The 12,457-nt window shown below is 34.6% G+C and overlaps 1 protein-coding gene across 2 annotated transcripts in view; it reads left to right on the top strand.

Moving 5' to 3' along the window:
• ADNP (activity dependent neuroprotector homeobox) overlaps positions 1 to 12,457 on the top strand; it is a 30,772-nt gene that overhangs the window by 12,391 nt on the left and 5,924 nt on the right. For both annotated transcript variants that reach the window (XM_027850931.1, XM_027850940.1), the window contains exons 2-3: positions 8,743 to 8,855; positions 12,067 to 12,159. In XM_027850931.1, the coding sequence (XP_027706732.1) occupies positions 8,748 to 8,855; positions 12,067 to 12,159 (201 nt within the window). In that variant the 5' untranslated portion in view covers positions 8,743 to 8,747. The remainder of the gene's footprint in view (positions 1 to 8,742; positions 8,856 to 12,066; positions 12,160 to 12,457) is intronic.

Raw genomic sequence — 12,457 nt, forward strand, 5'->3', positions numbered from 1 at the left:
GTGTGTGTGTGTGTGTGTGTGTGTGTGTGTGTGTGTGTGTGTGTGTGAGTGACTGACTTTGGTTTTATATTTCTAATGACTATACCAGTCTAGGCATACAAGAATATACAAAATCAATAGCAACTAAAGCTCAGGGACCTATTTGCATCAAACATGACCCTCCATTGCTATTGATTGGCTTCAATGGTGGCATTAACTCTTGAAATCTGAACTTCTCAAAGCTGAGTTCTCATTTCAGTTCCTTACCACTATCTAGATGGGATTTTCAGATATGTGAGATGTTACCCATCCTATGTGTTCATGTGCCATGGTAGATAACAGAACTTAGCTTGACCAGAATGGGTAGTATAACGAACACTGACTAGAAATTTAAAGACCTGAATTAAGTAGTAGTACTACCAGTAACTAGCTGTACAACATTAGAAGACTATATACCTCTATCTCCTTATCTGTGAAATGAGAAGATTGGACTAGATAATATCCCAGGTGTCTTCTAGATGCAAAGCTCTATGTCTCTCTTATAGAATATAAGTTCCTTGAGGGCAGGAACTGTTCCATTTTTATCTTTGTCTCTTCTGCATCTAGCATGTGGTAGGTGCTTAAGTATAGTTGATTCGTTGATAAAAATGTATACTATTTTCTCCGTATGGCAAACTGAAGCATTAAATTGTGGAATAGATCCCTAAGATTGTGTCTCCTCTAAAGGCACATTAGTTTCATAAATATGTTTTCTACTGGTATCAGAATGCTTATACTCTTAATTTAAAGAAAATTTTCTGGGCCTGATAATAGTTTGATTACTTCTACCACCGATGTTCATCACATGAGTCTTGTTACTGCAGCTGATTTGCTATTGATTTCCTTGTAACCCAACTAAATATGATAATAGTAAGTAACAAAAAAAAGGTCATGACCTTACTGTTATTTGGAAGAGGGAATTAAACAGTTGAGCAACATGCATTTTAGCTAAAAGTTACTCTGCTTTTGCCCAGCATAATTTTGATATACATCTTTTTATTATTTGAATGTCTAAATTTAATTATAAAGAATTTAACAGTATTTTACTTGAAGAAGCTAATTTTTTCCTTAGAAATTAGAGGTAGTTTTATAGTCGAAGCTTTGTTAAATTTATTGGATTGTTAAAAATGATCAAATTGAGAGAGTACTAAGTCATATTCCAGTAGTGCTAACCATATGGAAGAAAATGCCAAAAATTGATTTAATCTTTGTCTCATTCCTTTCTGTCTTTGTTATTAGCAGAGTAATATGTTAATGTATGACTAACCTTAAGCTGTAATTGTAAAATATAAAAGTTTATCTTTTGTTGCAGTTTTGCTTAATGTGCAGTCATAGATATATGCTATCTTTGGGCTTAAATAAGGTCTTTTTTGAGTGTTTAACAACTTAATTCTAGTCATCCCTGTGTGTTTGTGTATCAGACGTTTAATACATCTTATCAGTTCTAATAAGAGCTTAACTTTCTTAGCACTGTACTGCTGTTACTTTAGGACTCTTAAGCATCACTGTCCCAGGATTGTGTTGGAAGTATGGAGTGAGATAGCTCTTTTTTTCTTTTAAAAGTTTCTGGCATTTGAGAGGTCAGCTGTCCAAACATATAGGACAATGAAAAGCTCATGTTTGTAAGTGTGTGTTTTGTTATATTGAACAAGAATAATTAAGAATTGATTGTTCCCAATTCAGATGTAGTATCTTGCTATAATTATTCAATCAAGACTTGTTAGAATATAGATTTTATACAGTATATTTTTAAATCCACAGACTTATAAAAACAGGTCTTACTCAGATTTATCGACATAGTAAAATTCTATGAAAAGGATGGATTCACAATCTGAGAAGCTTAACTGAGAATTTCAGGCATGCAGATCAAATCAGTTCCTCAGAAAGAATTAGAAGAAAAAGTAGAATGTTAGTTATTTGAGGGTAGGGACCTTTCTTTTTCTTTTGTTGGGGGGGGGGTGACGGGAGGAGTGTCTTTATTTCTCCAGAACCTAGCATAGTGCCTTGCACACATATCAGTCATTTAAATGTTTGTTAAATAAAATTGAGATTTTTTTTAAAATGTATACCACATTTTGGAAATTGTAAGCAGTTTGAGTTAATACATATAAAGTATTAATTATCTTGCCATTGGACAGAAAGAAAGATAACTAGAATAATATCAATAATACCTAGTATTTATTTAACACCTTAAAGTTTGCATATCATTTTACATTTGCTAACTTATTTGATTGGTGCAACAATCTTGTGAAATAGAACACTAAAACTATATGAGGGTATTTTCTTTTTCTCTATTGAGTTTTGATCATTAAGGAATCTAAAATGTTTGTGTTTGCAAGATATTGGAAAACCTACAAACAGAATTTTACAGTTGTGTGTTAATGAGTTACTTTACTGAAGCTTTAATCTTATTCATGAGATCTTGTTCCTAAAATGCTTTGTCCTTCCAGGAAAATTCTAAATATAATATAGCAACTTTTAGCTTAGGGTATCATTGTAATTTATAGCAAGTTCCAAAATCAGAAAGTTACCCAAGTAGATGGTTTTATCCAGATAGTTTTAGTAAACCACTCAAAGTCATGATCCTGCAAGTGGTGTTATTTCTTCCTGCTTCCTTTAGGATTGTCAGCCCATAGAAATGTTCTCCTAATGATGCGTTGAGTGTTTCTGTGCTCTAGGGAATTGAGGAGTTTCGGGTACTTCAGATACAAGTTGAACTGGTTGGAACTCCTTGTTTTCCTTCTTTCTGCTTCTTTGTAACAGAAAAAAATTTAGAGGAAGCGTTAACTCTGGTTTCCATCAGTTTAGTTATTTGGTCCTGTTTTTTGCCACTAACACCAAAAATACAGTCTCTTCAATTCTTTAGGAGCAAGACAGTCAGGGATGCAATGAGCAGTATTATTAGACTTTTCAGAAGCAGAAGTTGTTCATCTCATTTATCACCATTAGTTATTGCCCTATTGACAGTCATTTATTGGTTAACTTTTAATCAACTAAAGTCATTGTGTAGCTTTCTTCTAATTGTATGAGTCTTTTATGGACTTCCCAGAGAAACACAGGCAGGCTTTTTTTTTTTTTAATAGGAGTGCAACAATAAGGGAACTTTTAAATTTCTTTAGATATGTATGTGCGTGTACCAGGGTCTTCTGTTTCAGTAGACTTGTTTGTTGGAAATGTACATTGTTAGTTTATTAGCCTAATAGCTTAGTATTACTGGGAAGAACCAAACATATTTATCTTGGTTTCCATTTTAGTTTTTGCATGAAATTTTTTGTGCTCTGCTATGATTTCAATATTCCACTTCCTATGTCTTTAGTCCTGGGTAAATGATTAGTAGACTTCTAGTCAGTGGAAATAAAATGTAAAACGAGTACCAACTTCAATATTTTATATTGCCTTTTAAATTCATACCTTGTGCTTAGGCAGGCTGGAGCCATTTTCATTTATGAGAGTATACAAAATATCAAAACCACATTAAAAAACAGCTGAAGATTTTATATAGCAAAGTGCCACATTCAGGCTTCACTCTGAACAGGTTTGATCTCTGTCTGAAATTTTTCTTTGTGTTTGAAGTTCTTTTGATACCTTTTTCAAATATAAGTAAGGATCCTTAACTTTGTTTTTTTGGAAGGAGCCTCTGTCTATGGTAAAACTAGAAAGAATGATAACAGTGAGGAACAGATAAGTCTTTATTTTCACTGAAACAGTAATAGTACTATATCTTTCTGTAGTACTTCACAACTTATATAGCACTTCATTCTCCCCATTTTATAATTGAAAAAAACCAGTTAGAAATGAGGGTACTTGGCCAAGATCCTGTAGCTAAAACGTAGTGAATTCAATTAAATTGGTCCTTTCTGGGTATTCAATTTTTCTTTTTCATTAATCCCTAAAAGTGGGGAAAGTGAGATGCTATAGGGAGGTAGCTGTCATAATTGAACTGCTTTGCTGAAGGAGTAATACAAATAAGCAGAAATACCTAATTCTGTTCAGGGACCTTCAAATCTTTCATTGGGATGCTAAGCTGGCATAGTTTGCTTGAAAGTGTGTAAGATGTTCCCTTCCTTTTCTAAGCCAAAACATCTATTAGCGTAGTTGTCTTTAGTGTTGCTAGAATGACAGCTGGACATAACCTACTTCCTTTCTGTCAGTGATGAGATGAGGCAATTGGCAAAGTTATTGTTTCTTAAATGGTTGTAATTACACTTGAAAGTTAATGTTGTGTTAGCTTAAGTAAAGTTTGCACCTTGTTGATGTTGTATCCTTCCCTTTTCCTAGATGAAGATTAAACAATAGCTAGATGAGCTTCGGGGAAAGGAATAGTTAGACTTTTTACTTCATAAAAATCAAAATATTCCATTTCTGAAAGTAACTAGTCATACTGGAAAATGGATTAAAGTGTTCTCAGCCTACATAAGTAGGTACTTTGTTTTCCCTACCTTTATCTACCTCACAGGACCAACTCTTAGGAAGAAATTTCCTTTGTATTTGTAGGGATTTTGGTTCATCTTCGTTTTAGTACAAGGCTAGAGATGGTAATGATAAAAATATTTGACATTTCTTACTTTCTCAGAAAATTTGTGTCCTGGGTTTATAAGTAAATGGTTAGCCAACCTCATCAAGACTGATTTTTAACCTTAGCCCTCAACAGTTGGTGTTTTCCTAGCCTATAAAACTTGATACGGAGGAGACAGGATCAGTTCTTAAGCATGAATTTCACATCAGTCTGTTAAATTTGAAGGATAATCATCATTTGGTTTATTAAATGCCCCTTTTTTCAAAAAGGTTAGATGTATTTAAATTTAAATAAACCAGCTGTATTTTTAAACATATATTTTTTTTCCCCTAAAGCATTGAGTTTTTCAAAAAAGTGGCAATTTTCTGTTGGATAATTTTACTGAATCTGATTTGTATCACGGTGATATTGTGATTTGTATCAAGGTGATAGTGATATTGACTGGGATCTAGATTCCTCTGTGTGTGTGTGTGTGTGTGTGTGTGTGTGTGTGTGTATTTAATAAAGCTGATCTTGGCTTTGGGATGGTTAACTTTGTTATTTGTCGGGATTAGGCAACCTAAGGGCACAGAAAGTTTGTGAAGTACAGATGATGAAAAAGTTCCATTCTCAGTGTTGCTGTAGAGAATTGTAACTCAGGAGGCTAAAAGGCCAAGGGCTTTACTCTGAGCTTCATGAGTATGTTCCAGTAACTTTGTATTTTCCTCAGCTTTTAATAAATATTGATGACATAAATTGAGTGAATACTAAAATAAAACTTCCTCAAGAGTACAGGTTCTTCAAAAGCAAGCCATATCCCTATGCCTGTTTCATTTCTAGCTCTAGTAACAAAAATCTGTCCTCTTCATTCATGGATACTGCTGTAGGAGCTAGGTATGGGCAGGGTTATAGTGAGGGATATTGTAATACTACTTTTGTAAAGATATTTGAATGTCAAAAAGTTCTTCTTTTTGTGGTATTGAAGTGTTTACTTTGTACTAGTTCATGTTATTGTCAGATCTTTTTTAAAAAAGTCTCTGGTGGGGCTGTAATCGGGTATAATTTTGAAACCTTGCCTGGAGTGCACACATGCCTTGTTCCCTTGTGTTCAGGAGCAAAAGTGAAGGATTGAGCTCTCAAACATCCTCTTAGGATTCTACGTCGGATTTTTGCAGCCTTTTAAATATCATTTCTTCATGTAGTCATAGGATTTTAGAGTTAGAAGGGATAATAGAGATCAACTAGATTCTAGTCTCACTCCATTGGCTAGACCTTCTGAATGAAAATCTAAAGCTGCCTCCCTTATACCAATTTACCTTGGAAAGAAGTCACTTGGGTGTGAGGCTGCATTGGTGGGAGCATATGGAGTAGGTAGAATGGGCCATTGCATGTCCAGAAAAGGGGAACACTCCATTTTTGTTATCTTTAAGTTCTTAACTACTTCAGGAATCCTTAGTTTCATTAGTATGGATATTGCAGCCCTCCTTGCCTTAGTTAAATGAGTTGTTTTGGCCAAAGGAATCAATCTCCAAATGGCCTCCCTTGTGGTGATGAATCTCTTCATAATTAGCTACAGATTGTCTGGAGTCACAGGGAAAGCCAGGTCCATCTTAGAATTATTTAAAGCTGGTAGGACTTGCTAGGGTTAGCAGAGTGCCAGAATATAATATCAAAGAACCCAAGGTATCCTCCACTGCATAAACAGGACTTAAGTGAAAGCTTTCTTAAAGTCTTCCTTTAAATTGCACATAACCCAATCCACTTCCATGGGGTAGAGAAGTACTGATTGGGGCCTTCCTATTATCTCTCCTTAGACAAAGCTTTGATTATTTAATTGTGTTGATTCTGTCATTACTTCTCACACTTTAGTTTGTCAACCCCAAATCTCTACTCAGGAAAATAATATTCGTATTGACACAAGGAGCTCAGCACTGCAGTATGTCCCTATTTTCTTCCTCCTTCCACTCTTGCCCTCTGTTTTAATTGAATATTGTTTGGTGTTCATTAATATTTAGAAAACTAATTAGCAGACAAGTACAGTACATAAACACAATTCCAATTATTTTGCTATATCGTCAATCAACTAAGTGACATTAGGGATCCAAGGTGGTACTTGTACTTTGTGGTACAAGTACTTTGTACTTGACCAGGTGGGTAATCAGTAAGCTAGAATTACTGGCTGGAATTACTACTAATTAGCCTTTGCTATCGGTCTTTTTGACTGATTTTCACCAAAAGAATCAAATCCATCAGAGGAAGAGAAAGTATATTACAAAGTTAAGAGAGGCAGTGGAAACATTAGGGATCCATTTGTGGAGGCTAATAATGCAGACTTTAACTTGGGTGGTTCTAGGTAATAAGTTGCTTTTTTTTTTCTGTGTACTTCACAATAAGAAATGACACTTCTCTTCATCCTTCAACTCAACCTAAAGGAGGGCACTAAAGAGACAAGGTTTTGTGGCCAGTGTATCAGTGCTTACAAACATACAGATTTACTGTGACCAATATTCCAGATCCTGGAACATCAATAGGCCAAATCCTAAAAGACCTTACCCAGTTTTTCAGAATTTTGAGTTGACCAATTAAGCACCAGGCACTAGTTAATGTGGAAAGCTTTAAAATATCTTTAATTGAGCTAGGTGGACACTTAGGATTCTTGGTGGTGTTTACAGGACAAAGTATATGAGCTGTTTTATAAAAGCTTCCTTGAATGTTACCCTTAGACTGTCAGTTTCAGTTATCATAATGATTCCAGGAAAGCCAAAAAGATACATATTAGAAATGTTTACTATTTCTCTATGAGGCAGAGAAAATCAGTACTGTCAGTCTTTCTTAAGCAAATTTCAGTTTCAGAGGTGAATTGAAATTTACATGCAAAGGCCCAAATCCTGGTGGCTTGATTTGTCTGGGAAATCTTTAAATTGAGAAGAGATGAAAGATAGAGTAGCTAGTTTTTTACCCTCATTTCAATCATGCTCTTACTATTGATGAATGTTCTTTTTAATTAGCCCATTACACTTTCATATTTCCCAGGAATGTCCCATAAGCAGCCCTCTCTGACTGCCAAGAGTGCATAAAAGGTATCAGAACTAGTTTATTTGGAGTAATAAGAAATCAAGCTAAGATTTTTTATTTTTGGAAGACCATTTAATCTTAGGTTAATTTTGTCAAAATTTTAACGAATAAGTAAAATTTACCTTTACAGTGTTGGTTCTGAGCTCACATAAAGTAACTACAAAAACATTTGTTTGCAGCACAAGTGACTTAGTCTTCTTTCCATACTTGGCCTAATAATAAAGAAATTGTGTTAATCTTACTAAATAGTCAAGAAAGTCCAGCACGTTATAACTTAATGGTTATTATGCATATTTGACTAAATATAGTATCTTTTTCACAGCAACAAAATTTTGGATTTGAATTATATTATGAAACAGTTAAAATTTTTTAACAAAAAAATGTTATATTTCAGTGTTAGATGTATTGGCTATATTACACATTAAAGCATGGCTGGAGGTTTAAGTTTAAAAGAATACTTTTTAGGGACGATTGTTACCCAAGCATTTTGAGTCATCTACTTTGGTTCTGAGTTCTCCACATCCTGGCATGTCTCCTCTCTTCTCCCATCTCCTCCCTCCCTTCCCCTTGAAAGACAAAGCAGTTTCTTCAGTTTTGCATAACTTCCAAAAATAGGTCTATCCTGGGGTAATACACAAACATGCAGTGGACTTCCTGGACAGCAAAACTAATTTCCCTTGGTGTCTGCCACTGTCTAGTGAATAAAAGTTAGGCCTCTCAAGAATTGTGCTCTCCCTCAAAGAGTAATTTCTCACTTCGCTTAAAACAGTTGGTCCTCTGGTTCTTGACTTCAAGTGTGTCAGAGTTAGGTTTTTGTTTGTTTTTCAGAATTAGCAAGTGAACTGAGATTTAGAAAGAGCTGGATTTATGATTACTACAGTTCAAATATGTCTGCTTCACTTAGTAAATTTTCATTTTCCCATGGTAATTAGACACTTTAAACTGTTACGAAACTTTGTTAAACTAGAAGGATTGGGGAATACTTGTTTTGACTCCCTTTAGAGAGCAAATTAGATGGAAAAGTAAACCTGCCTCCACCTACCTTTTTGTCAGATTCTGCATAGTGTTCATGATTCCAACATCAGGCATTGGGTACAGCAGGTAATTAAAATTGTATGCATTTTGACTAACTTTAAAAAAATTTTTCCCAATAGAAACTATGTTCCAACTTCCTGTCAACAACCTTGGCAGTTTAAGAAAAGCCCGGAAAACTGTGAAAAAAATACTTAGTGACATTGGTTTGGAATACTGTAAAGAACATATAGAAGTAAGTATTACATGTTGTACCACCTTTTATCTTAAAATGTAAATTGTTGGAACAGTAATTTTGGCAGGCATTGGGGCATTTAATTCTTTATTATTGTTGATATCTTTTAAAAAATGTCATTTCCTAATATAATCTCTCTCTCCTACCTGAATTGAACCTTCCTTTGTAACAAAGAAAAACAGGTAAGCAAAACTAGCTGATAAAGCAACTAAATCTAATATCACATGAAGCATTGTAATCCTCCTGCTCTACAAGAAGAATGTTTATCATCTTCTGTTCTCTCAAAACAAGATTGTTTATTGCAGTTAAGTGTAGTGCTGCAGACTTTTTTTTTTTAATTTATGCTTTGTAATCATTGTATATTGGTCTCTTGGTTGAGCATAGCAAAGAAAGCACTGCTTCATACAAGTCATCTTTGTTTTTCTGACTTCTTCATTCATTTTTTATGGCAAATTAACTCGTCTTCTACAGTTTGTTCAGCCATTCCCAGTTGATGAGCTTTCACTGTGTTTCCAGTTTTTGCTACCACCATGGAGAATTCTCTCTCTATGTTGGTATATGTAGGATCTTTTTGACATTGACATCTTTAAGATTAAAGGGCAGTTCATCTTTATAAATTTTTTTGTGCTTTTTTTTTTTTTGGAGGGGGGGGTGGCTCTAGGCAATGGGGTTTAAGTGACTTACTTGCCCAGGGTCACACAGCTAGTAAGTATCAAGTGTCTGAGGCTGGATTTGAACTCAGGTCCTCCTGAGTTCAGGACCGCTGCTCTATTCACTGTATCACCTAGCTGCCCCTTTATAATGCTTTTTAAAATATTACCATCACTTTCCAAAATCTATACTCCTACTACTACCTACGCTCTTCTAGTAAAGAAATATAGTTAATTAAATAAACAGATAAACACATTGACTAAACCTTACTGCAAACTCATTCCACCACCTCTGCTTAAAGGAGGGAGGTTTGTGACTGATCACTGGGAGCTTTGGTTCCTGACTTAGTGCAGACACCCAATTGGCTTAGTTCACTTCAGCTTACAACTCCCCAAGCTCAAGTGATCTACCAGCCTCCACCTGTCCAGAAGGAGAGATTATAAGTGTGTACTATCATGCTTGGCTCAGTCACAATATACCATTAAATTCTTTACCACAATTTGTTCAGGCCTTCCTTAATTGATGGGTGCCCACTTATTTCTTGTTTGGAATTTTTGCTGTTAAAAAGTACTGCCATGAATTTGTAGTGTAGGCCTTTCTTTCTGCCTTGATCTCCTTGGAGCATAAAGGTAGTTGATTTTCAAGTAGGGAATTGAATCTCTACTACAGGAAACATCATGGAAATAAGTAGGATCTTAGCAGTCACTATGTGGATTAGCTTTAGCTAATACATGTTCCCAAAACTATTAGATGTGTAAGGTTTAGAGACATTATAATTTGTATTTAAGTTGCCTCCTCTCCCTAGGAATTGAAGCCAAACTTTAGCAACATTTGTTGGACCTTTGACCCAGCACAGTAGTAGACAAGTCTTAACAGTTCTGTTATTTTAATGGTGAGTTGGCGGTGAAGGGCCACAGTTTCAAAAACAACTTTTAAGAACATCTGAAGTGATAAAGTAGATTTTGGGGGGAAGGGTGGAACAAGCATTTTTTTTCCTGAAACCTATTAATAAATAACATGTAAATAATAGATACTGATGTTTATCAAGTGTGTAGTTATGTGTTTATTATATTCCATGCGTGGAGATACATCCTCTAAATCTACAGAGTGCCAGATAGACCTCCTTGGAGGAGAGGAAGTGGAGGAAGAAGGGATAGAATATTCATAATCAGTGGAATAGTTTCTGGAACCAGTGTCAGTCCAATAATTATGAATGCAAATGTAAAAATGCTTATAGCTGGAATCTTATTTGTACCTCTTATAACACTTATTACATATTGCTTTGTAGATTGGTTATTTGTAAACTTCATTCTATACTGTACTCTGAGCTCTAAGGAATCTTATTAATTTTTGTATCTACCACAACAACATAAAGCTTTTAACATGATAGGCTCTTAAATGTTCATTCAAAAATGAGTAAGATATATTATATGGAATCTTTCATCCAAGTACTTCGGAGAGACAGTCTTTAAAAATCCATTTTGATAATGTAGAGAAGAGCTGATCCTCTGTCAACAAACTTCTATAGACTAAATCCTGTTGGTCAGTATAGCAATTCTGATACTTCTTCACATGTATTCCTTTCATCAAAGCATCAGCCAGATTTATTTCTATAAAACACTCCTGTTTTTAAGAAAATGTGTATCTCTAAAGGAACACTCTTCTGCATATATTTTCAGTGGACGGTTTTTCTGTTTTCAGAAAGTTGACTTAGGAGAGCCTTTAATATGGAACTAAAATTTTGGGTCTAACTGCATGAAGGAAATAGACTAAATTGTAAGACCTGGAAATATGATAGAGAACTGACAGGTAAAAGAACTGTAATGAAAAAATGCTTTATATTTATGCATTGATTATGACATAAGATTTCCAGCAATTTCCTTGAATAGTTCACTGACTTTGTTTGGAAAAACCTGGTTGAAAAAGAATATTATATCATCAATTTGAGGAACAGCTAAACAAGTTATGGTATGCAAATATAAGGGAATATCACTGGACCATAAGAAACAACAAATATCAAAAATTCAGAGAATATGAGAACACTTATATACTGTACAGAACCAGGAAAAACAATAACATATAATGACTACAACATTGTAAACAGAGAAAACAAAAAGATGCAACAACACTGTAATTCTGACACCAAGCTTGGCTCCAGAGAAGAGTTGATAAAGTGTAGCTCCCTCCCCTTTCTACAAAGCAGGAGACTGTGTGTTGAATATTGCATATACTGTCAGCCTGCTGAACTGCATTTTACTTTTTCATAAAGGATTGCTCACAGATTAGGTTGGGAGAAGTGGAGAGATTGAGAAATAAAGGTGACGTAAAAAAATTTTTTTTAAAGAATGTTTTATGAGACTGTTTGTCTTTTTGAGATTTCGTAAAATATTCTACCTGAAGCATACAAACAGTAGATTTTCCCCTGTGCTTGCTTCTTGAAAAATAAGGACATCTTGTGCCTCTCCCATCCTCTTTAACAAATAGTTGGCCCTATATAAAGTTCTGGCCGCTAGTAATACTACTGGCGATTGTTTCTTTACATTTTGTTTCTCTTTTGCAGGATTTTAAACAGTTTGAACCTAATGACTTTTATTTGAAAAACACTACATGGGAAGATGTAGGATTATGGGACCCTTCACTTACAAAAAACCAGGTAAAATAAAACCATATTTCCTGTTTTCCAAGTCAGGGAAGAACATTGAATGGGTTTTATCATCATTCTCATCATTAGATAAATACAGACAGTGAAGAACAGAAAATATGTTTATTTTTAATAAAGTGAAGTACAGTATTTGTCATTCACTGATGGTTTCTAGCTCCAGAGTTTTTATAGGTAAACTCCTGTTGGTATAAAATATGTAACCACCATTTTATTTGTAGTTTGATATCACTGCTTTTCTTTGAAATTTGAAAAGAGATCATTGACTCTTCTCTGCCACATAAGCCTTTCT

This window comes from Vombatus ursinus, unplaced genomic scaffold, assembly GCF_900497805.2.
Source record: "Vombatus ursinus unplaced genomic scaffold, bare-nosed wombat genome assembly UNPS02000580.1, whole genome shotgun sequence".
In the NCBI taxonomy this organism is placed as follows: Eukaryota; Metazoa; Chordata; class Mammalia; order Diprotodontia; family Vombatidae; genus Vombatus; species Vombatus ursinus.